This window comes from Callospermophilus lateralis, chromosome 2, assembly GCF_048772815.1.
Source record: "Callospermophilus lateralis isolate mCalLat2 chromosome 2, mCalLat2.hap1, whole genome shotgun sequence".
NCBI lineage: Eukaryota > Metazoa > Chordata > Mammalia > Rodentia > Sciuridae > Callospermophilus > Callospermophilus lateralis.
The window spans coordinates 62007076-62033925 of record NC_135306.1 but is presented as its reverse complement, the minus strand read 5'-3'; the positions used below and the strand labels follow the sequence as shown (position 1 = coordinate 62033925).

The following is a 26850-nucleotide window of genomic DNA, read 5'->3' as shown; positions in this document are numbered from 1 at the left end:
GAGAATTTCTGTGACTGCTAGTCAGTGCTTCTGAATGGCATATAGTAGTGTTATCAGCCTTGCTGAGTTGATATTTTAGCTACAAACTAAGAATCTGAACATTTTAATTAGCTTGTATAAGTTTATCATGGGAAAACATAAAAATTCTGTTAAGATCTTGAAATTTTGCAAGACTCCCTTCCTGCCTCCACCATTACCATTTTCTTACAGATCGAAAATAACTAATCTTTTAAAAATTATGTCATGAAATTTAGTTATAGAATATTAAAACTGAATATGCCTAGAGAATTTTATTTGAAACTTCTCATTTTACAGAGGAAGAAACACTTTGATAAACCAGATAGCCTGGCCATGATAATATAACAAAAGCCCATCTAAAATGAAAACTGTAGTCTCAGCTTCCACTCCACTGTTCTTTGCTCTATATAAAACTATGTCTTTTGCCAGGTGCGGTGGCGCACACCTGTTATCCCAGCAGCTAGGGAGGCTGAGACAGGAAGATCATGAGTTCAAAGCCAGCCTCAGCAAAAGCCAGGCACACTAAACAACTCAATGAAACCCTGACTCTAAATAGAATACAAAATAGGACTGGGGATGTAGCTTAGTGGTCGCATGCTCCTGAGTTCAATTCCCAGTACCAAAAAAATAAAATAAAATAAAATACATCTTCTGTATTTAAGAGGTTAACTAAATTCAATTAATGGAGAAGTTACAGAAAGCAATAGGTATTCCTTAGGATTGTGATACTGAAATTGAAGCTAAGAATGGTATTTAGTGGTTTGACCATTCTAGGTAGAGGACAGTGGTAATGATTTCTCTGAAGATAGCTAAGGTGTACTAGAAAATATCATTCTTATCTGTCATGGGTTCTGCAACTTTCAGAAGTCAGTGCCTCATTGGTTATTTCAGATATTGACTAAAGTTAGGGAAGGATAACAAGACCCTTTTAATGCTTTTGCTTTTTTTCTCCCCCTTCCTCCCTGCAAGAGCTGGGGTGCAGAAGGATATCACCTATGGGTAATCAGTGGATTTGGTTCTCAACACATTGAAATTGAATCTGACCTCAGAAATATAGTTAAACAGCCCAGCATTCTGCTATTTCAGTTTATCAAGAGTGTCCTCACTGTAAACCCTTGTATGGTAAGTGTATTTAAAACTCTGGTTTCTTTAGTGTCTTTCAAATCAGAATTCAGACCTTTCTTCATAATCCATGGACAGAAGTATATTCCTAAAATTGAATATTACCTTCCTTTGTGCATATTCTTGTGATTCTTACACTTTATAATAAATTTATACCAAAATCATTTCTGAACATACTTCAGAGTTTTGGTTTTTTGTTTGTAGGGTTTTAGGCAGGGTGGGGGGGTTGTTGTTGTTGTTTGGTATTTTGTTGTTTTTTAAATAGGGTAACAAGTGGGAAAACAATGTTTGTGTGTTGAATAACTTTAATAATTTAGTCTTAATCGGAATAGAATTTCCCAAAGAATTTCACCACACTACTCATGAAAAATATTAGCAGTTCCATGGGATTTAAAGAAAAAAAAAGTTCCATTTTTACCTAAGTATGAAATAAAGGCCTTAAGACAAAGCTGTAGAAATGTAATTATTGAAGGGATCAAGAGTTTCAAATATGCTCATATGCATCATGAAAACCTAGGAGTTGAAAATATAAAAAAGCACAGTTACATCAGGCCCAGTCATTCATGCCTGCAATCCCAGTGACTTGGGAGGCTGAGGTTGGAAGATCACAAGTTTGAGACCAATCTGGGCAGTTCAGTGAAATCCTTTCTCAAAATAAAAAGCAAAAAGTTAAGGTAGTGTCACTACCTCTGAGTTTAATCCCCAATACTTAAAAATAAGTAAATAAAAGACAGTGTTCCCCATGCCTAATCAACCATCAATTCTTAATGAACACTTGGAAGAAAGTATGTCTAACATACTGCTTCAGGAAACATTGTCCCAAATTATAAACTCCCCATGCTTGTCAATCTGAAATAATATATAGTAATATTATATATTGCTGATATATAATGATAATATAGGTTACATGTTGGGAATGCAAATCTTAGTACCTTAGTATTAAGGGCTGTTTAAAGATGTTTAGTAAAACAATTGAATTGAATTTGCATTTATAATACATTGAAAAATATTATTAAAAAATAGTCTGAATCTCAGATCCCATTATTGCAGTTGAAAATTAAGAAACCCCAGGAAAATAAGAACAGAGTATTTTCCCTCCTTAACAGTAATTTTATAGCAACCTTGAGTTTTATGTCAGTATAATATTTGGACTATAATGGAAAGGTGAAGGGATAGGGTGCCAAGAATCTACCCACTTGTGAATACACTGGCCCTTTAATTGAAAACCAGAACATATTAAAAAGTAAAACTCCTTTATTTGTCTGGCTATTCTTAGACCTGTAAAGTGTCCTTGACACTAACTAAACATTCACTGATATTTGAATTTTTCTGATCCCAAACTATAGGCTTAGGCTTTTCCTCTTCCGCATGGTTTAGAAGATCCTCCAGCATCCAATTATTCCTGATCTATCCCCCTTGTTACATGTAAGCACATGGATAAGAATACAAAAAGAAACACATCTTTGATCAGACAGTTTCTTAAAAGCATACTTTGTCTAAAACTAATTTGTAAACTAAATAATGAGTAGTCTTATTCAATTTTTCAGATGTAAAAATCTCTTATCATTGCTGTTTTCAAATAGTAATGAAAGGTACTATTATAGCAGTTATAAACTTAGGCATGTTTACAACTATATAATAAAGCAGACTTTAACAAAGATTTTATTTACACTGGAAAATAAAATTAAAACATTGCCTATTCTCTCTAAATATAACTGTGCTGAGATCATTATGTAGTCTTTGTCCTCTGTGAAGAAAATTAACATTGAGGTACATAATATGTTTTCTATAATAAAAGTGAATCTATGCATTACTTAATTTTCCCTTCCAAATATTGGGTTATTTTTATTTGCTTTTCTTCTTTGCTCTTCTTCTTCCTCTTTCCTTATCTAGAGTAACCAAGAGCAGGTATTGCTTCAGGGAGAGGATCGCTTGTACTTGAACTGTGGAGAGCCCTCTCAGACCCAGAATCCCAGAAGTTCTTCACACACTCAGCATAAGCCAAGCCTGGAAAAGAGCCCATTTGCAGATGGAGGTTTAGAGACCCAGGGTTTAAGCACTTTACTTGGACATCGACATTGGCATGTTGTACAGGTAAGTGTTTATTTACTGATTACTAGTGATTCATTCCTTAGTAAGATATCACTTGGAACAGATTTTTAAGTATTTCATTTGTTGTAATTTTAGAAAACTAAATATTTTTAACCTTTTTGACTATCACATCACTCTTCTGCTTTTCTATGTTCTTGTCCTCTTGTCTTCTCTTTCCACTTGATACAAATTGTTTCCTCACCTGCTTTTAAATTCATTACTGTCAAAAACTGAAAGTTTTATTTTGCCCTCTCATTGAAGATAACTATTTTATTTTCAGGACCTATTTTACATAAGATAACTCTGTGGATTTACAGAGGCAAAAGTGTAGTCACTGTGAAAGTGGCAATGTTGACCCTCTACAGCTGACTTTATAATCCTGATGGGGCCAAATTGAGGTTAATCACCTGACAGTGGACCCAAATTGTAAAAATTATGATCATTTTAGAACTTTATTATTGATAATTTTACTAATATTTAATCTTGTTCCAAATTATTCACTCATTCTGATCACTTTTAGCAGTTTCTTTTAATAATTCTGATAAATTGGCATTTAACATGAAGATTAATTCTGAATTTTCATGACAATTAAAATTAAATTGGGGAATTCAATAAATTGAAGTTTTTTAAGAGAAACTTGCATATATAATTTCAAAGACCTGAATGTTTTTTTTTTTCTCCTTTTATACCACAATGCCTCAGAGCCTACTCTTGGATGAATTTACTTCAGTTACTTTCTATTTCCACAATTCTTTGCCTTCCGTTCTCTATACCTATACCTAACTAGCTTACTTCAGCTTTCATATTATTTTCAGTTGACTTTGGAGATAATAAGAGACAGAAAAATGGTTATTACGTGAAAGGTCAAAGGAGAAATATCTCCTACATTGACATGTGGTATACACTAGAAGAAAATGTATTTAATTTACATTAATAAACAGACTCAAACAATGTACATACCATTTTATAATTAGAACAATTTTTAAATAGAACTGCATCAGCTACTTCCTTGACTAAAATTTTCCACTGCTCCCTTCTCTCCTATAGCCATTTCTCTGCTATTTTCATTTCCCCATACTTTGAACTATTCATTCTACACTGACCTAGCATCAATGCCAGTTCTGCCTAGCCAGGTCTGTGTTACCAGAGAGCCAAGTAGAGCAGAGGATCAAAGAAGGTAGGTCTGGAACTCAAAATCCATGAGGCAATAACAAATTTGAATTTCCTTCCAGCTCAAAAATTCAGTGATTCTAGCCATCTGTGAGTCATCCAATAAGAAAAGCATATGACACTGATTTTTGAAGACTTTAGATACTAACAAGATTTCTTCTATCATTCTGTTTGTTAGGGGAAGACATCTAGAAAGATAAACTTTACAAACCTGAGTTTTAACTCAGTTTTCCAGTTTCCTAGAAAACATTGCTACAGTTGTACTTCCAAAACAATTAAATTATAATAGATTCATAGAATTTTTAGAGCTGGAAGGACCTTAGAAATCATAGTCCGACTGGATTTTATACATGAGGAAACCAAAGCTCAGGGAAGTTATGTGACTTAGCAAGGTCACACAGCAGAGTAATGGCAGACCTATCTTTACTGTGACCTAACAAGTCTAATCTATATTCAAATGTAGGTACTAAATGTTGAATCATATACTATTAACCTTGGGCTAAAACTTAGAATTTGCCTAAAAGGCAATATGTTTATTTGGAGTTGCCCTATACTTTGCTAACACAGTGATTCAATGCAGAGTTAATGGTGATCTTTTAGTAGGGTGCTTTACAGTGTCTGCATAATGCTAAATCTTTACTTTCTAGGCTTTAAAGCCAGTACTGATGACTCTGAGGAAACATGAGTGCCTGGTTTGATTCCCCTTTCAACATATCTTTTCTAGGATAAGACTACATTCTCCATCAAAGTTGATTTGTTTGTGTGATTTGTTCTTTATATGCTTCTTGAATAGCTAGAGTTCATCTAATGAGCCCCAACTAATTCTACTGCTGTTTCTGTTCCTTACTTAGAACACTGGATTTTTTCTTTTTAAAGCCCTATCTTGTACTTCGTAACTTCCTTATTAGAAGACTCTATGTTCATTGTTTTCCTTTAAAGATAAAACAAAAAATACACCCTTGTCAGAAGCAGTGTTCATAGCTGGCAGCAAAGCATGCTTTTATTTGTTTGTTTACTTATTTGACCTGATTTTTCATGGTTAAAATTTTAGAAAGTAATGAGAGCACAATATGAAAAGTTTTAAAAATGAAAACCTGGTTTTTTTGAGGGGGAGGGGGTACCAAGGATTGAAGTCAGAGCCACTGAACCACTGAGCCATTCTCAACCCTATTTTGTATTTTATTTAGAGACAAGGTCTCACTGAGTTGCTTAGCACCTCAGTTTTGCTGAGGCTGGCTTTGAATTTTCCATCCTCCTGCCTCAATGTCCCGAGCTGCTGGGATTACAAGCGTGCACCACTGTGCCTGGAGAAAACCTTCTAGTTTTAAGCTATGTTTCTTCTCAGATGCCATTTATTTTAATGCTCAGTATTTTGTATGATTTCTGAAAGATGCATTAATTATTATCCAGTATTCTGTGGTTATCGGTTTTTGTTAACTGGCTCTAATACCTGGAAAGAATAACCTTCACAAAATGTGGGTAGTACCAATGGTATATCAGACACCATGTTAGGTATGTCAGCTGTGGATCTTAAAGGCTGTTTTACTTACAAATGATTAGCTATCCTGCAATATGTATCAAGTATAATAGGTGTGGTATTTGTCACAGATCAAATTTGCTAAAAGGCTGGGTTACATGTCTCACCATTTATAAAACTAGTCTAGGCAGGCATAGAATTTTAGAGAATGGCTTTAAAGAGAGAGAGAGAGAGAGAGAGAGAGAGAGAGAGAGAGAGAGAGAGAGAGAAAGAGAGAGAAACTGGAGGCTGGGGATATGTAGCTCAGTGGTAGAGTGCTTGTCTAGCATGCATGAAGCCCTACGTTAAATGTCCAATAACTACCCCCCACCCCACTATAAAAAAGAGACTGGAAAATCATACAGTAAGGGTAAAGATTCTTTCTGTACCTTAGCACACAGTTTCCCAATGATGTGGCATGACTTTTGAGCTCTGAGTATGTGTTCTTGACCTCTGTTTCTTCATTATTCATTAGCTACATCTTATTTCTACCATTTCCTATTCTCCATGTTAGGTATAGAGTTCAGAGTTCAGATGACATGTAGATCAGTAAAGGTGACCTACTAGGGAAAATACAAGTTTTTGTTCCAGTGTATTTTATAATATCTTTAGACAAATACCTGCATTCATTTTAAACTTATATATCTTGAGTTTTAAAAATAAACCATTTGCAGTTTTTGGTACTTCTTACTTAGACTTTTTTTTTTTGTATCAGGGATTGAACCCAGGCGTGCTTAACCACTGAGCCACATTTCTAGCCCTTTTTATAGTTTATTTACAGACAGGATCTTGCTGAGTTGCTTAGGGCCTCACTCAATTGCTAAAGCTGGCTTTGAACTTGTGATCCTCCTGCCTCAGCCTCCCAAGGATTACAGGTGTACACCACTGTGCCCAATACTTCTTAGACTTTTTCAAATTAAAATAATAAATTGTTTTCATGTATAAAATATTCATTGGAGTGCAATCATTTGGTAAGGTTTAACTTTGACTTCCCATAATTAGAAACTTTATGTTATACACCACTTTTGCAATGAGATTCCAGCACCTGCATTACCCTCTCTCACATGTTTCATAAGTACTAGTGATACATCAAAGTTTGGGTAGTTACAGGATTTTTTTTTTTTTTTTTTTTAGCATCTTGGGTAACAGGGACAATTGTACTCAAGAACATCTATTATATCCTTCTTCACGTAACTATTGTTCTTTTCTTAATTTTAAGGGAAAAAGGGAGTTTTACTTACAGGCTAATAAAAAGTGCTCTCAACTGGGGCTGAGGATGAAGCTCAGTACTTTTTTACTTGCCTACATGTGTAAGGCCCTGGATTCAATCCCTAGCTCTGCAAAAGAGAAAATTGCTTTTAACTTTTATTTTACCACCATGTTATTACCTCAAGTTTACCATTATTCTGCACTAATTTTTCCCATCATAGTGAATTTTACACTGAACAGTGTAGCATATTTGTTAAGATTCAAGTGAAGCATTCTTCTAGCATATATCAATGACACAATTATCTTTAATTCTATAAGTAGGCTTGCACACACAGTACTGGGGTTTAAGAACTTCCTAATGTATTAACAGCTATTTAATTTAGTTAATTTAGTAGCCAAGAGAAGTTTAACAAATAGTTTTATGAATAAATTTTATCAAGGTTAAATACAGTTTCAGCATTGTTGTTACTTGATTTTTATTTTGTCTTCACATTACACAGTTTTCTTAGATTTGATTCATGTAAACATGGCTTTCTAATTTTGAGTTCTTTTTAAAATTTGTATAATCATTTTTTTCCTGAGTAAAATTAAATATGAATGAATTGAAGCTTTTTTTTTTTACAGGAGCTGAAGATTCTTCCCTTTGTTCTATTTTTCTGTTAATTTACATTCCACTCTCACAAGTGCTCATGAAAATTACGGAATTAGTGGGCCAGTAAAAGATAGGAGTCTCAATAGAACTAGAATTTACTTAATCCACATTTATGTCCCACAGATAGTTTTGTTACAATGATACAAGGATACCACCATGTACGAAGATGGAAAACAGATAACATGGAAAATATATTTACCAATGACGCTGAAAGTAAAAACTTATATCTGTAATATATATTAAGAGTTCTTATAGTTTAAGTTGAACATTCCAAGAAACTAATAGTAGCTTAAACATACTCTTACCTTTTTACAGATGTTTGTTTAGAGGATAGATTAAAAACTAACTACTAGTTGTCCCTAAGCAACAATTTTATTTTGTACTTTGTACATTTTTGTATTATTTATTAATCAGAAAAACACAAATGTAATCAGAGTATTTCCATTAAAAATCAAAACTCTTGCTGAGGCAGTAATTTTATTTGATGAGGTTGTGGAAATTTTTCACGTTAGCAAACCAAAACTGCTCATCTGTGCAGTTCATGGCTACTCTCAGGAATGCTTCTCTAAATAACTCATTGGTCTATGTTTATTGAGTTTAGTACTACCCCCCCAAAAAAAAGCACTGTGAAGGGGAAAGATGAAAACTTGATGTCTAGAATTTGGAGCTGTTTAAGACATGAGATGAGAAATATTGACTCATATAAAATGGTAAATTCCAAGTGCTCTGCTACTAATAGCCACTCTCAGGAAGCCGAATCTCATATTGTGATAAATTAATGCTTTAAATTTTAAATATAATTCATAAATCTTACCAAACTGATGTGTTATTTTCTGTAGATTTCCAGTACCTATCTAGAAAGCAATTGGCCTATACGGGTGAGTTGTTATTTTGTTGGTGTTAACTTTGTTGAATAGCATTTTTTGCAAGAGGCTTTCTGAGAATTGAGCCCTTCAGTGGGTATATTGATAAGAGTAAAATTTTAATACCTGATCTTTTATACATTTCTAGGGTATTAACATCTAATTTTGTCATATATTATTATAAATATTTGGATTTTTAATTTAACATTTTATGTAAAATTCACTTAGCAAGCACTTATTAAGTCTGTTTACCTTACATAGTATTAACCACTGTATGCCTATTAAAGTGTATAAGTTTGCAAAGAGTTCTTAATTTTTTTTTTAACAGTTTTCAGCTATTGATAAACTTGGACAAAATATTGCTGTGGTTGGCAAGTTTGGTTTTGCACATTACTCTTTACTCACCAAAAAATGGAAACTTTTTGGAAACATTACTCAGGTTAGTATTTTTGAAATTAAAAACCAATTTTCCAAAGTATAGAAGAATTATAATATAAAATAATTATACTGTACAGTAAACTACTATTTACTGAAAGTCTTATATGAGAAACTGATGTTGGATAATATCTGTGAGCTGATTTTAATAAAGTATTTGATAATTTGATAATGGGTCTTGTATTGAAATGGCTTAATTTTTATTCTTGTTAAGATCAGTAACAATAATTATTTAGTTTAAGAATTTAATCTCAATATTGTGTCTATCAAATGTAATGAGAATTAAATTTCCACAAAATTTTGAGGTCATTCTCTGCTTAGCTGTGTGATGTAATTGTAGAATATATATATGTATATAATCACACATACATATGTGCATGAAGTTGGATTTTGCAAGAATCAAATTGGAAGAAGAGAAGAATATGGGCCGGGCATGGTGGCACATGCGTGTAATCCCAGCAGCTCAGGAGGCTGAGGCAGGAGGATTGCCAGTTCATAGCCAGCCTCAGCAAAGGCACAGTGCTAAGCAATTTAGTGATACCCTGTCTCTAAATAAAAAACAAAATAGGGCTGGGGATGTGGCTGTGTGGTTGAATGTTCCTGAATTTAATACCTAATACCCCACCCCACCCCCCAAAAAAAGGGAAATGGCATTTATAGTTGCTTTTTTGTGTCAGTCATTTTAGGGTCCTTTCTGTATATTATCTCAACACAGGGCATTATTGTTATTCACCATTTGATAAAAGAGAAACAGGTGTTGCTCATCTGATGAATGATAAAACCAGAATTTTAACCCATGTTTCTTGGATGTGGAATAATGATGCTAAATGATACATCAGTGTATTTGCTTCCTTACAGAAGTATTTATTTTTAAACTTAGAATATGAAGCGTTATTATTAAAGTTCCTGGAGTAATAATTCAAGGGAGAGAGAGTAAAGCAGAAATAATTTGAGCTTTCTTTGCCTAAGAATACTTTGTTACTTTATAGTAATTTCTGGTAACTTAATTAAAGTAAAAATATTTTTTAAATTTTTCTTTTAAGGAGCAAAATATGATTGTGACTGGTGGTTTAGCCTGGTGGAATGATTTTATGGTACTTGCATGTTATAATATAAGTGACCATCAAGAAGAGGTAGGTTTTATTTTCTCTTAGAAATAATAGATCTTTATATTTTAGACCTAATAAGCACTATGTAATTTTATATAGAAGATAACCAATTGAAAACTAAATATTTTATTTTTAATTAATAATTAACATTTTAGCTAAAGGAATTATTTTTTCAGGTAATATATTTTAAATTTTTCAGGTTACTATATTTTTAAAATTTTTTAAGTAACAAATGGGATTTCTAAGATAGCCTTTTCTAAGGATTGTATCTCATAGACATCCCCTATAAGATTTTTTAAAAATTGTTTTTAGTTATAGATGGACACAATGCCTTTATTTTATTTATGGTTTTTATATGTTTTAGGCAAGTGTTCTTACCACTGAACTAAAACCCAGCCCCTCTCTATAAGATTTTTTTAATACCTTTATTTATTTATTTATTTTTATGTGGTGCCGAGGATTGAACCCAGGGCTGCCGCCGCCTTCTTCTTCCTTCTCCTCCTCCTCCTCCTCCTCCTCCTCCTCCTCCTCCTCCTCTTCCTCCTCCTTCTCCTTCTCCTCCTCCTCCTCCTCCTCCTCCTCCTCCTCCTCCTCCTCTTCCTCCTCCTTCTCCTTCTCCTCCTCCTCCTCCTCCTTCTCCTTCTCCTTCTCCTCCTCCTCCTTCTCCTTCTCCTCCTTCTTCTTCTCCTTCTCCTCCTTCTCCTTCTTCTCCTTCTCCTCCTTTTTCTCCTCCTTCTCCTCCTTCTCCTCCTTCTCCTCCTTCTCTTCCTCCTTCTCCTCCTTCTCCTCTCCTCCTTCTCCTTCTTCTCCTTCTCCTTCTCCTTCTCCTTCTTCTCCTTTTTCTTCTCCTTTTTCTTCTCCTTTTCCTTCTCCTCCTCCTTCTCCTTCTTCTTCTTCTCCTCCTCTTCCTTCTCCTTCTCCTTCTTCTCCTCCTTCTCCTTCTCCTCTTCCTCCTCCTCCTCCTCCTCCTCTTCCTTCTCCTCCTCCTCCTTCTATTTCTTCTTCTTCTTCTATTTTTTCAATTTCTTAAAGACAGGTTTGTTAACCAGACACACACCTGTAATCCCAGTGATTCAAGAGGCTGAGGTAGAAGCAACACAAGTTTGAGACCAGCCCTCAGCAACTTATCAAGACCGTGTCTCAAAATAAAAAAGAAGGAGGCCTGGAGATGTAGCTCAGCAGTAAAGTGCCCTGGGTTAAATCTCCAGTACCAAAAATAAATAAATAAAAGATAGCTTTATTAATTTATTGATTATATGATTGTTTTGAGAAACTGCTGGGTTCATTATATTAGATCTAAATATACAAGTCTAATAAGAATGTCTCATAATATTGCATTCACAGTTTTGATCACTTTATCTTTTATCTGTAAAATGAGCCTAGCTTGCCAAAATATAAACAGGACTCATTTATTGTTAAAGCTTTCTTAGATCTTTTAATTATTACTTGAAAAAAGTAAATAAATAAAAAGCAGTTTGGGGGACTGGGGATATAGCTCATTTGGTAGAGTGCTTGCCTCACATGCACAAAGTTCAATCTCCAGCACCACCCCCCCACCAAAAAACACCGATTTGTCTAAAGTATTTAGCCATTTCATTTTTATAATTTTCTTCTGCAGCTCAGAGTATACTTGCGAACATCAAATCTGGACAATGCCTTTGCTCATGTTACCAAGACACAAGCAGAAACATTACTGCTGAGTGTCTTCCGGGACATGGTAATAGTATTTAGAGCAGACTGTTCAATATGCCTTTACAGTATTGAAAGAAAATCTGATGGGTAAGTTATAGTATACGACAAGTCACTTTCTGTTCCTATTTATTGTTTTTCCTCTGTAGGTTTGTTTTTTTTTCCCCTCAAAACAGTTTTTCTATCTTTGTATTTAGTTTCCCTTTTTTAGAAGTAAAAAATGCAAGGAGTTTTAATTAGTAATATTTATGTAGTAGCTGTGAAAAAAAAAAGAAAAAGAAATAGCATAGCCTGCTCTATCTTCAGCTAATCTTCCTGGATTTATTTTTTTTAAATCTAGTTTCAGCTGAGGTAAACCCTAAAATGCTAAATTTTTCACAGCCTTGAAAATAAGTTCCAGACACTTGGGAAATTTGAAGGCATTCCACGGTTTTATAGCTTCAGGAAGCATATACTTAGCATACTCAGTTTCATTTCCACTGTGCTAGATGATAATAGTCTAGAACAGGATAAAGCAAAAGTCCTGCTGCTATTACAAATGGCCTCATATTGTTCTTGGCATCTGGTCCAACTTGCAGCATTTAGACAACATCTCTTGAGTTTTATTTTGTTCTTGGAGGTATGCTTATTTGTTTACATAGCTGTGAAGGATGTATTTGCTGAAGTAGCCCAGTGATTGGTAATGCACATATAAAAATTAAGATATATTATTAACCTCAGTAATTCAACCTTTGTCCTTCCTCAACCATTCAGTTTTTATCCCTTAAATATTTCTGTTTTTACAGATTCTTCCTCAGTTGTTGTTTTGTTTTATTTTTTCCTTTACTCCAAAGTCTTGTCCCTTCCCCCCCGCCCACTCTTATCCCCATATGTGTTCTTTGGGTCTTTCATTATTGAAGGACAATATTGTTAATCATTTTTGAAGGACATTTAGGGAGGAGAGGACAATAGGAACTTTGGGGTCTTTCTAAACATGAATTCTACTACTATATAGTAGCAGAAAGGAAAAAAAAAAAAAAACATTGTTAGCATTGTTGAGCTACCAGAGTTTCTTTTTGTTTTTACAGTTCAAATACTATGGCTGGTATTCAAGTTCTTCAGGAAGTCTCCATGTCACGCTACATTCCTCACCCTTTCCTGGTAGTATCTGTCACTCTGACATCAGTGAGTACAGAGAATGGAATCACCTTGAAAATGCCACAGCAGGTACCATCCCATTATCAAAACTCCTTGAAGTTTACATCTCAGTCTTTAGTATTTTAAGTTGATCATAGAAACTATTTATTTGTTCAACAAATAAATATTAAATATTTAGAATGTATCTTGTATGAATATGCCAGGTTACAGTAGCAAATTAAACAGACCTGATTTCTGCTCAATATTAAATTACACGAATAATTAATTGTTCTTGTAATATATCTATCTACGTATGTATGTCTTATGATGTTTGTGTATATGTGTGTATTATATATTATATATATATATATATCAAAAAGTAAAATATAGGTTACTGTGAGAGAATAAACCAAAAACCTGATATAGTCTGAACAATCAGGATTTCTGTACCATTTAAATTGAAACCTCAGCTGGAAGTATAACTCAGAAGTAACTGAGTACTTGCCATGCATGCAGAGGCCCTTGGTTCAATCCCTAGCACCACCAAAAAAAAAAAAAAAGAAAAAAAAAAAGAAAGAAAATGTAAATTGAAACCTAGAGAATGAGTAGAGATTGTTTAAGCAAAGAGGAAGAATTTCAGGCAGAGGGAACAGTAATGCAAAGGCTTATAGACAAGAGAACATTACACATTCTGGAAGTTAAAATTTCTGGGATATAGGGTATGCGAGAGAATGTGAGTCTTATAGATAATATTGATAACTTTAGACTTTATCTTCAAGTTTAAAGTGTTTTAAAGTTTTATAATGTTTGCTCTAACTGTAAAGAAATGAACTGGGCAAAACTGCATGAAGGAAGAGCAGTTGGGAGACCATTATAATGATCTAGGTTAATGGTAGTGGGAGGCTGAGGCAGGAGGATCACAAGTTCAGGGCCAGCCTCAGCAGTTTAGTGAGGCTCTAAGCCACTTAGCAAGACTCTGTCTTAAAATTAAAAAGACTGGGAATATAATTCTGGCAAAGCACCCTTCGATTCAATCCCCAGTACAAAAAAAACATTCAATCCTCAGTATTGCCAAAAACTAGGAACTTTGTATATTCCAGATATAGAAGGCAATCAGTGGTATCAGTAGTACTGGATACACCATTTTAACCTCTTAAAAGAGGCCTTTCTTGAAGAGAAGATGCTTAACTTATGAAGAGCAGATTAAGTAGTAAGTTGAAATATAACAGAAGTGAGACTGTTTATATCTGGTGTGGGAGGAAGACCAAGAATACTACAGCAAAGAAAGTCTTGATTTAGTAGTAAAGATTTTAAAAAGTAGTAACAGTGAGAACTGTTCAATAGTCAAATAGCCTGTTATGAGAGAGTGAGCTCCTTCTTGAGCTCCTGAAACTCCCACAGAGAACCATCCACCTGGAAGTTTTTAGGCTAAGAAATGGTGTTTTGAGTTCCTTCAGATTTAGGATTTTGAGCATACAGATACCCCTGCTTGTTCTATAAGTTCAATAAGGTTTCCTGGGAGTACTATTGCATATACCTATAATATTTTCAATAGAAAGTACTGATTGAGTAAATACTAATAATATCTACTCTGTGAGGAAGGAGCATCATGAGTTCAAAGCCAGCCTCAGCAAAAGCGAGGCATTAAGCAACTCAGTGAGATCCAGTTTTCAGATAAAATATAAAATAGGGGGCTGGGGTTGTGGCTCAGCGGTAGAACACCTAGCACGTGTGAGGCACTGGGTTCAATCCTCAGCACCTCGTAAAAGTAAATAAATGAAATAGAAGTATTGTGTCTACGTACAACCAAAAATATATTTTAAAAAAAATAGGGCTAGGGATGTGGCCCAGTAGCAAATGCCCCTGAGTTCAATCCCCAGGACCCCCCGCCCCACAAAAAAGTCTACTTTGTAAAGAGGAGAGAAGTATATTCTTTTTTTTTAATTAAATATGTCAAATGTAGTGGTAAAATCTATCATCTTAAATTTTAAGATGGTCATTATGAATATTAGTCATTATTGTAGTGCATTTCAGTAAAAAGTTTTTAGGGTCTTTTTGAAGTATTTGAGGGATATGACTATATGCCAGTTCCGACAGTCATCTTGATTCATGTTTGTATTTATGTTTTTCCTCTATCATCTAGCTACTTTTTACTAAGTGCTTAACTCTTAGAGGTGCTCTACTTTTTTCCTTTACTGAACCCTAGGTAATACTGGCAACTTAAATTCATCCAGCCAGCAAACATTAGAGCCTGGGAAATAATCCTACATCTTGTGAATAGTTACTCTTTCCTTCCTGAAATTCTTTCTTGTTTTAGTTTGTGTGCTATTGTGCTTCCCTATTTTTCTTCTTGCCGTTAAAAGCTCAGACAATGGCCCTCTGCTTTCTACCTCTCACCTCCATATACTTTGCCTCATCTGTTTCCTTCGGTTTACCAAACTTACCCTTATGCTTATTATGGTGGCATGTTCAACTCTGATCCAGTTGTTACTCACAATAGTTCTACGAGAAAGTTGCAAGGTTCTTTCAGTTTAATGGAATGTGAAGGAACATACTTTTTCACTCCCCTGACTTGTCTTTTCTAACTTGTGTTGGTGATAACCTGAATTTCTGTGGTACCTCACCTAGATTCAGTAACTTGAAATAATGTTTGGTGCAACACTCTTTTTCTACCTTTCATGCCTAGTATAGCAGTAAATTTTTGGTTTTTGTTTTTAAGTCAAAATGCTTTTCCTCTTTTTAGGCGAAAATGATTTCATCTGAGATTTGCTTTGAAACAATGCTTCTCAAACTTTAATATTCATAATTGTTTAGACTGGGTCATAAGTTTCAAGAGAAAATCATTATGCTAGGCTCTCTAAAATTAAGCTGTCCATAAAAGAGACAAAGAGAAATCCCTGTCAACACCCCTGGTGTCTTCTTCTCCCCAGTAATCCATCCTGATTAACTCGGATTTTTCATTAATTCCCTTATTTGAGAACCATACATAGTGAGTTCTTTCCTGTTACTTTTTTACCTGGATTTCTAAGCCCTTGAAGATCTGTGGCTCTCCAGCTTTATTTTCATAATATCCCTAGTCTTGCAAAATTGTTCTCACTTTACCATTAGAGCTGTTCTATCCTAGCTCCATGTCTTCATTTACATTTCATGCTTTAACCAGAGTACCAACCCTTTCTCTTCTACCCATGTATGTTTTCTAATCTTTCCCACCTCATCCTTTATGCCTTCTTAAGCAGTGCCAGCTAGAATAATAAAGTGATATCTCATTTTTTATGAACTACTTAAGTTCTCTTAGATTTTCCAAGATTCAGCTCTACTTTCAATTTTATGTTCACTGGTATGGTTCATTAATTAGCCTTGTTCCACTCTAGCCAGAAAGCACCTTGTATTCCCACAGAGCTTATTAGTACAACCTCAATCAATACTGTTGGTTGTTTCATCTATATAACTTATGGATTGAGGGGACACCAAAAAAAAACTATAAATTGGTATGAACCCATTTTTCTTTTCTAAAATTTCAGGCACGTGATGCAGAGAGCATTATGCTGAACCTTGCAGGGCAGCTCATCATGATGCAGAGGGACAGGTCAGGTCCTCAGATCCGGGAGAAGGACAGTAATCCGAACCAAAAGAAACTTGTGAGTAAAGGGAAGGTCATTTCAAATCTTGAGAAAGGTATGAGATTAGGGTGAAGGAAAAGAATTAAAAGAGTATTGTGATTTAGAAACTGAGAAAGTATATAAAATTTAGGTCTCTGGGAATAAGGCTGTTTGTGAAGAATAAGTCCCCAAATGACAATAAGATGTCCTGAACTCCAGGCAAGACATTACCTAGGTATTGTTAGTTACAAAACTAATGGGAAATTAGTGATAGTTTGGTGGAATTTATGGGTTTTTTGCTTTTTAGATTTAAAGTTATATACTTTAAAAGGCAGGGTACTATTACTAACTCTGTTTTGGTTGTTAGTTATATTGCTTTGGTTTTCTCAAAGTTATTGTACTCTCATTTTGGCGGGGGGAGGGTGGAGGGGTGGGGGGGACTAGTACCTACAAATAAGGACCTGCAGATTTAACAGGAAAATACCCTGATTCTTGTGTCTCCTTCTCCAGCTGCCCTTCTGTCCTCCTGTTGTACTAGCCCAGTCTGTTGAAAATGTTTGGACTACGTGTAGAGCAAATAAACAAAAACGTCACCTTCTGGAAGCCCTCTGGCTGAGCTGTGGTGGTGCAGGGATGAAAGTTTGGCTCCCCCTCTTCCCTAGGGATCACCGCAAGCCCCATTCCTTCTTGTCCCAGAGAATCATGCTGCCTTTCCATATCAATATTTATCCATTGGCGGTTCTGTTTGAAGATGCATTGGTCCTTGGTGCTGTCAATGACACTTTACTCTATGATTCTTTGTATACTCGGAACACTGCTAGGGAGCAGCTGGAGGTGCTCTTCCCTTTCTGTGTTGTGGAGAGAACCTCTCAGATCTACCTCCACCACATTCTACGTCAACTTCTGGTCAGGAACCTCGGGGAACAAGCCTTGCTCTTGGCTCAGTCCTGTGCCGCATTACCTTACTTCCCTCATGTGCTGGAGCTCATGCTCCATGAAGTGCTGGAAGAAGAAGCTACCTCACGGGAACCCATTCCCGACCCACTACTTCCCACTGTGGCAAAATTTATCACCGAGTTCCCCCTCTTCCTGCAGACAGTTGTGCATTGTGCTAGGAAGACTGAATATGCCCTGTGGAATTACCTTTTTGCAGCTGTTGGAAACCCCAAGGACTTGTTTGAAGAATGTTTGATGGCTCAGGATTTGGACACAGCTGCCTCTTACCTTATTATCTTACAGGTAACAATTCTATTCTTATAAAGATACAAGAATAATGAGCTTAAACTTAGAATAAAAGAAATGTTCTGTTTTGGTACTGTGATTATGTTTAAGGAATAGTCAGATTTTCTTTACAGTTTATATTTTTCATTTTGAAGAACTCAATCTTGCCAGATTTTTCTTAATTGTTTTGGTTGTTGTTTTTGTTTTTTGGTACCAGGGATTGAACTCAGGGCCACTCAACCACTGAGCCACATCCCCAGCCCTATTTTGTATTTTATTTAGAGACAGGGTCTCACCGAGTTGCTTAGCACCTCCCTATTGCTGAAGCTGGCTTTGTACTCGAAATCCTCCTGCCTCAGCCTCCTGAGCCACTGGGATTACAGGCATGCACCACCATACCCAGCTTTTGTAGTATTATTAAGGAGCATTGAAGGGTATTTTATCCTGTTTTGTTTTGTTTTCATGTATAAGCCTAAAACAAATCAATTCCAAGTATTATTTTAAATAAGATTGAAGAAGTGTTTTATTGTATGTAAAACATTGCTATGTACATATTACATAGGAAATATAACATTTGATTACTAAAATACTACATAATAATGAATACTACTACATTGTGAAGAAACTTTGTTTTGGACATTAACATATTTGTCTGAACTCCCCACAAATAATAGATTTGTTTTCTTATAGTGTGGAATTGCTAAGGGAATTCTGATTGTACCTCATTTATAACACAACACCTATTTTTGGCTTCACATAGCAAGCTGGAGAGACTCAGGCCTGCCACAGTAATGACCCTCATCACACATGATTTTTCTCAAAATAATTCATTCTTTGAGACTTCTGAAAATTTGTTTCATTACATATTTGACAGATAGGCTTCATAGTTTGTTATTCACATAAATCTTGTATGTATTTTATAGTCTACACTTAAGGTTATTTAAATTACAGCAAAGTTGTTTTCATTGATAACAAGCTAACCATAAACTTGATTTGAACTGCAGATTTTACATCAGCTTATTTGCTTTTTGACAGCTGATTAAAACCAGCGAATACAGTCAAGCAGAGATTAGTGGCCGTGAGATTCTATGGTTCCTTGGCTAGCCCTAAAGAACATGGGGGAATTATAGAAACTGATCAAAATAAACAACACACAATAAGCAGGGGAGGGAATAGTTCATTAGATTAGACAAAGGGGAATGAAGGGAAGGGAGGAGGGATGTGATTAGGAAGGACAGTAGAATGAATAAGACATTCCAATGTTTACATGAATATATGACCAGTGAAATTCCGTATCATGTACAATCACAAGAATGAGATCCTATTTAGAATAAGTTATACTCTGTGTATATATAATATGTCAAAATATACTCTACTGTCATGTATATCTAAAAAGAACAAATAAAAGAAAAAAGAAACTACTCAGGGATAAAGCAAGGGTGTGTGTGTGGTGGTGGTGGTGGTGGTGGTGGTGGTGGTGGTGGTGGTGGTGGTATAGGTGTAGGTGTAGGTTTACTGTTTGAAATTGAATCTCTTGATTAAATTATAATAAGTAGACTTCAATTTTCCAATTACTGTATCTCCAGTAAGTACAGTTTGAGAAACATTTGTAATATTACATTGATCAATGTTTATATTATTTTTAAATGCCATGCAAAACACACCTAATGTAAATTGTTAATTCTATGATATCATTGAAATGGAATGATCCATTAATCTGAATAAAATTTGATGTAATGCCTAAATATAAATATATACATATATAAATGCTGCTGGCATTTTGTTCTAGGTCAATCCTTAAACCTGCAGCAATCTCTGTAATGAAATTGGAAATTTTTTCTCCAGAATAATTCCTAAATGAAATAATGTATGTAAGATATCTGCATGTCATGGGAGTTTAGGAAATCATAGTTCATATTATAGCAGCAGAGACCTGCTTTACTTTTCCTTGTATGGTACTTTTCAATGCTTCTTTAAATCTTATTGTTAAAATAAGCCCACAGTACCCCACAGTATTGTAGGTACATTCCTCAGGTTTAGGTTAATGTGAAGAAAAGAAGTGCTCAAACATTCCGAAATCATGTATAAAAGTGATGCTATCTTCCTTGCTTGTTTCTGTAGAATATGGAAGTTCCAGCAGTAAGTAGGCAACATGCCACCCTTCTGTTCAACACAGCATTAGAACAAGGCAAGTGGGACCTATGTCGACACATGATTCGATTTCTTAAAGCCATTGGCTCTGGAGAATCTGAGACACCTCCATCCACACCTACAGCTCAGGTTAGTTGTAAAATTGTATAACTTCTTTATGCCATGTACCTACAAGGCATCTTTGTCTAACTTTATTGCACTTTGTAATCATAGGAACCCAGTTCAAGTGGTGGATTCGAGTTCTTCAGGAATCGAAGCATCAGTTTATCCCAGTCAGCTGAAAATGTTCCTCCTAGTAAATTCAACTTACAGAAAACACTAAGTATGCCATCTGGTCCTTCTGGAAAAAGGTAAAAGAATAAATAGCCATTACTGATTTAGGGTATCTGTGACACATTGCATTTCAAGGCATTTATAGAATTAAGTCTATAATCCTAGAGACTTGGAGTTTGAAGTAGGAGGATCATAAATTTGAGGCCAGCCTAGGCAACTTAGTGAGATTGTGTCTCCAATACCCCCTGTTTTTAAATTAACTATTATGTAAGTTAATTAATATATCATTATATAAATTATATATCTTATGGAAACAACTACTTAATCCGAGTGTGAATCCTTTTTTCATTCCCAAAAGTAATAGAGACCCCACAAAAAGCTTCCATTTGTCCTTCCTCCAGAGTTAATTTTTGTACTTTTGTATAATTTCTGTGCCTTTGTACTAGAGTAGGACTTGATATATCTGTTCTGAATGCTACTGACTTTACCTCTGATGACAGAGGACCAGACAGTCCACAGATAATCCAAAAGCAGAACATCAGTAGTTTTACCCTTCTTTTCAACTACATAAAGTTCTTGACAAAAAAATAAAAATTTTGTGCCCATGTATTTGACGTTCATGTAACTTTTTGATTAGAGAAGTCATTAAACAGCCAAAGGACTTGTGTTCTGCAGACCAACATGTACATCACCCAGAGTTAGGTTATTGTTCTCCAGAAGGGTGACTATGAACTTACACTGAACCTTATAAAATCATTAGAATTTCCTCTGGTATGTAAGGTCTTTTGTAATCCTTCTTGTGTTGTTACATGTTCTTTTGTTTATCTCTTCCCTAATCCTTTCTTTTATGTAGTTTGTATTCTTACTACAATACCTGTCTTTAATGTAGTAAGAATTTATCGAACATTTTTTACAAGTTTTTTAATAAGAAATGAATAAAGCTGGATTTTTCCCCACAATCAAAATACAGAACAAATGGAAAAATTATAATATTTAAACTTCACAAGTCTGAGTCTCCACAAATAATATAGCCCACTTTTACATTTTTGACAGCCCTTCTTTATACATTCTGTCTTCTTCCTCTTGGTTCCAAGTTTTATCATTCCCAATTATGCCAATTCCGTTGTTATTTAAACAGAAAAATTGAACACTTTTATCATGGCATTTTATTGCTCTTTTATCACCATAAATCTCCCCACCAACACACAGAATTGTGGACTATGTACAAGTAAAATGTAGCCATGGAGGGCTATAAACAATTGGCAGGAAAATAGTATCTTTTCAGCCGAACCCTGAATTTAAATATTGGTTAATAACGTATCAAGTGCTCACTATGTGCTGTTCTAAACATTTACATACATCAATCTTTTAATCCTTAAAACAGCTCCATAAGGGTTGGTACTCACTGTACAGATGAAGAAACAGGCTCAAAAAAACAAACATAATCACATAACAAATCAGTGTGTTGATTTGCTATGTAATTATAACACATAACAAATCAGAGTGAAGATCTGAATCCAGACAGTCCTACCGCAGAGACTGGGTTCTTTACTGATCCACTGTACTGCTTCTCAGTGACAGCATTTATTTATTGCTTTTTTCCTTCAACCACTCACTATTGCTTCCTGGTCCTGTTTCTTCTAGTCCATATATTCATTCCACATATCAGTCTTAAGAACCTACATGCTCCAAGTTTTCAACAGGTCATGGTATATCATCACATCTTCTTCCTCTTCAGTCAAATAATAAATAGATCACTAACCTTCTTGTCAGTTTTATCAAAGCTACTGCATAAAATTATGTGAAGTCCTCCAATAAAGATTGTTTTATAGCTTTCTTCTGTTACCACTTATAGATGGAGCAAAGACAGTGAATGTGCTGAGAACATGTATATTGACATGATGCTCTGGAGACATGCTCGGCGTCTCTTAGAAGATGTGCGGTTAAAGGACCTTGGCTGCTTTGCTGCCCAGCTAGGCTTTGAACTAATTAGCTGGCTCTGCAAAGAACGTACCAGAGCTGCCCGGGTAGACAACTTTGTGATAGCCCTCAAGAGACTCCACAAAGATTTCCTGTGGCCACTTCCCATCATCCCTGCCTCTTCTATCAGTTCTCCTTTCAAAAATGGAAAATACCGTACAGGTAATGTAGACTTCTTGCCACTTTTATAAGGAGAATTTTATTTTACTCTAAGTAGCTGACGTTCATGGAAGTCTTCATTTCACCCTCAAGCAAATAAAAGCCAACTTTCATTTTGAGTTAACATTCACCATTTGGCCAAGGATATAAATAAAGGAGAATCTATATCTCTGTGCCATTTGACCTTTAAGTCTAATTCATAAATCTAACCATTATCTTAAACTATAAACAAGTTGAGAACTGGCTGAATGTAAAAGCTACCCACACTTACCTTATTGTGGGAAGGAATTTTGGAACTGATTAGTCATGGACCTCAAGGTAATTTGTGATTTACCTCATGGAACTCATTCCAGGAAAATAGTAAAAATGCATCTTTGACTTCTTGGGTCATATTCTGCACTAGAAGACTAAGTAAAACTATATATTTGAGTGAAATAAAAATTTAAATATAACATTTTTTTAGTTTAAGTCATTTTAGGAGGACTGTTAAACAAAAACTTTTATGGTATTTGGAAACTTCGTGTCACCTTACGAACCAAGGCAAGAACCTTAGAACTTTCTCATAGACCTTAGAACATACCGTAGATATGACTTAAATGTTTTATATGGTCACTCTCTTTTGTTATAATTCCATATTTTTAGTTGAATGAATGAAACAATGTAGGATAGTAATTGACTTTGCATTGCTTAGTATTGAGGAGCAGGTGGGGGAAGGTAGAAGATCTGAATTGGAAATGACAGTGGGTAAATCTTTGAGGATTCTCCCCACCTCCATCTCTTTGTTTTTGTACCTACCTCGCAGTGGGAGAGCAGCTGTTAAAGTCTCAATCAGCTGACCCTTTTATGAACCTTGAGATGGATGCTGGTATCTCTAATATTCAACGAAGTCAGAGCTGGCTCAGCAACATTGGCCCCACCCATCATGAGATAGACGCAGCTTCATCCCATGGACCACAAATGCAAGATGCTTTCTTGTTACCTTTATCTAATAAAGGTAAATGTCATTTTAAGTCCTACTTCTTCTTCAGTTTCTTTGGAAAGAAAGTATGTGTGCTGTAGCATTTCAGAGAGATACCGTCACTCTTTTTTCAGTATCCTAAAGGAGTAGTCAGTAGTGTCTGCTGGAGAGGTGCTCAGGAACTTGATTGTATTTTGCCTTATTTTAGATAAATGTAAGTAGGTAAAAATCTCAGTACAGATCATCACTAACAGATGAATCTTTGCAATAAGATAAAGAAACATTAACTTTTAACCCCAAGTAAGCAAAATGTTATCTCCATAAGAATTCCATTTTTATTATAAGTAGACTTGTGTCACACACACATACACACAAAAAAAAACTATTATTTTTTTTTAATTTCATCAACAAACTCCTGTGGGAATTTGTTCTGTATGTAAGTTCCTCATAATATCCTTGATTTTGCCTCTTAGCCTTCAGAACATTTGTTTACTGGCTGGATATTTAACAAAAAACATACACCAACCTCTGCTCTGCAGTAATGGGTAAAATACAGAGGTTTTTAAGCAATTTATTTTGGCAAAGGGTTATAAAATACAGGAGTTTAAACAGTAATTGGTTTGATATTTCTTGTTTTCTTTTTACAATCATTTTGATGACTAGGCATTCACCTAATGTTTGGATACCTGAGCTGCCACATGAGGAGGCTTATAACAACCATTAATTAAAATTGTAAAATACACATAAAATTTATCATCTTAACCATTTTTAAGCATACAGTTCAGTAGTGTTGATTACTTCTATCCACACTGTTGTGCAGTCACTCTCCAGTTTTGTCTTGCAAAACTGTAAACTCTTTTTTTTTTTTTAAACTGTATTTTTATCTTTTTATTTATTTTTACCATGCACAACAGAAGGCATGCTCAGTATTACAGGAGTGGGTTTGTGCATGCTTATTTCATGTGATCCACAGCTGTAAATTCTTTATATTAACTCCCAATTCCTCCCTCCAGTGATAGCCACTGGCAACCTAATTCTATTTTGTTTCTATGAATTTGACTACTCTGGGTACTTTATATATGCTGTAGCATGTATCAGAATTTCCTTTCTTTTAAAATCTAAATAATATCCCACTGTATGTATGAACCATTTTGTTTGTCCATTCATCTATGGAGGGACACTTGGATTGATTGCTTCCACCTTTTGGCTATTGTGAATAATGCTGCTGTGAATGTAGGTGTACAAATCTCTCTTCGAGATTTAGCTTTCAAGTCTTTGGAGTAAATACTCAGAAATGGGATGACTGAAACATAGTAATGCTATTTGTTAACTTTTTAAGGAATCACTATAGTTTTCCATAGTAACTATACCTTTTTACATTCCCACCAAGCATTAAGAGTTCCAATTTGTCCACATCCTCACCAACACTTATTTTCTGAGGTTTTTGTTGTTTTGTTTTTTAAGTATTATGATTCGCAGCTGTTTCATAAATGTTACAAATTTTTAGTTTTTAATGAAGATCCAAATAAGATTCAAACATTGTGATTGTTTTTAATTTTTAAGTGATTAGAATGTTGCTTCTGTGGATTTATTCATGAAATGAATTTTGCTGATTGCATCTTCATGGTTTGGTTTAAACCAAAATAGTTTCCGCTATTTCCTGTAAATAAATAGTTGAACCTAAAGACTTGATCAAATTTGAGCTAGAGGCTTTTGGGGACCAAGGAAGACTACTTCCTAGTGATAGTATGTCTTTCTGTTCCAAGCTTTATTGCTCCACTGATTTTTTTTTTTTTAGTATTTATTATTGTTCATATGACATGGCTATTTTAGTAGATTTCATGTTTTGGTTTCAAAATCCTAGGAGAGAAATCAACATCTGAGAAACAGCTAATATTTAAGGAAAACATTTTCTAAACTAAACTGGTTTATAACTTTGGGAAATTCTCCATCAGGTGATGAATGCAGCATTGGTTCAGCCACAGACTTAACTGAGAGTAGCTCCATGGTGGATGGGGACTGGACAATGGTGGATGAAAATTTCTCTACACTCAGTTTGACTCAATCTGAGCTAGAACATATCTCCATGGAGCTGGCAAGTAAAGGCCCTCACAAATCCCAAGTCCAGCTTAGGTGAGTTTCTCAGCTATTTGAAAGTACAGAAAGCTTACTCAAGGTATTTGTATAAATGGAGTACTGAAGCCACTTTTCTAATAATCATTGCCTTCTCTACACTTGAAGATCCTTTTTAGCATAAATATTTTGCTTCTGCTTCATTTATAGGTATTTGCTACACATTTTCATGGAGGCAGGATGTCTGGACTGGTGCATTGTAATAGGCTTGATTCTTAGAGAATCCTCAATAATCAATCAGATTTTAGTTATTGCACAGTCTTCAGAGGTAGATGGAGAAATGTTACAGAACATAAAGACAGGGCTGCATGCGGTGGACCGATGGGCCTCTACAGATTGGTAAGTGCTAATGTCCACAGGCTTCTTGTATTCCTTTGGTGATCTTTGGTAATGTGTTCTTTCACATTAAGGCTTAGTTGTAGTTTGGACATTTATTTTTTTATTTTTTCAGGCTAGTAGGATAAAATTGCTTATATATTTTTGTTGTCATTGTTGTTTATTGTACTGGATGTTGAACCCAAAGGTGCTTTACCACTAAGCCACATCCCTAGCTCTTTTTATTTTTTACTTTGAGACAGGGCCTTGCTAAGTTGCTTAGGGCCCCCCTAAGTTGCTTTGTACTTGCAGCCCTCCTGCCTCAGTCTCCTGAGTTGCTGGGATTGCAGGTGTATGCTATCATTTATTTTTATTTATTTTTATGTGGTGCTGAGGAGCGAACCCAGGGCCTTGCACATGGGAGGCAAGCGCTCAACCGCTGAGCCACAACCCCAGCCCCATCTCTCATGTTCACTTTTTTTTTTTAATATTTATTTTTAAATTATAGTTGAACACAATATCTTTATTTTATTTATTTATTTTTAGGTGGTACTGAGGAGCGATCCCAGGGCCTTGCACATGCAAGGCAAGTGCTCTACCACTAACCCACAATCCCAGCCCCTCTCATGTTCGTTTTTAAGGATACTTTAATAATCATTCTATACCCAACCATTTTGTTAATGTAATAGTTGGATTAATCTGTTTGAAAAGACAAAAACTTACAGTTGTGTTGATTTTTAAACTAATAGGAGTAGATCAGAGTTCAGAACCTTGAACTTTGCCACCAGTTATATATGAATTTGGTTCTATTTATTTCCCTTATTTAGATCTAGTTTTCCTATTTGCCAAATACTATGTTCTCTAAAGGTCATTTTTTTTTAATCTAAAGTGGTAGTATGGTCCTTCAACTATAAAAGTATTTTTAGTTATAAAATGGCCTTAAATGTCAGTCCTTGCTCCTACTGCTCAGGAATGTAAGACTCAGCCTATGCTATGTACAGCTCCCTCTGTGCTGCTAGGGAAGGCACTCAAGAAGCCTTCTTTTCCCTCATAATCTTTTATTTTCCTTAT

General features: G+C 35.1%; 1 protein-coding gene across 4 annotated transcripts in view; it reads left to right on the top strand.

Moving 5' to 3' along the window:
• Ric1 (RIC1 partner of RAB6A GEF complex) overlaps positions 1-26850 on the top strand; it is a 111360-nt gene that overhangs the window by 81839 nt on the left and 2671 nt on the right. For all 4 annotated transcript variants that reach the window (XM_076845998.2, XM_076845999.2, XM_076845996.2 and 1 more), the window contains 15 exons: positions 988-1140; positions 3034-3234; positions 8618-8656; positions 8970-9080; positions 10120-10209; positions 11804-11964; positions 12942-13080; positions 16512-16628; positions 17100-17828; positions 19932-20090; positions 20175-20311; positions 22090-22376; positions 23176-23367; positions 25287-25464; positions 25615-25803. In XM_076845998.2, coding sequence (XP_076702113.1) covers positions 988-1140; positions 3034-3234; positions 8618-8656; positions 8970-9080; positions 10120-10209; positions 11804-11964; positions 12942-13080; positions 16512-16628; positions 17100-17828; positions 19932-20090; positions 20175-20311; positions 22090-22376; positions 23176-23367; positions 25287-25464; positions 25615-25803 — 2882 coding nt within the window. The remainder of the gene's footprint in view (positions 1-987; positions 1141-3033; positions 3235-8617; positions 8657-8969; positions 9081-10119; positions 10210-11803; positions 11965-12941; positions 13081-16511; positions 16629-17099; positions 17829-19931; positions 20091-20174; positions 20312-22089; positions 22377-23175; positions 23368-25286; positions 25465-25614; positions 25804-26850) is intronic.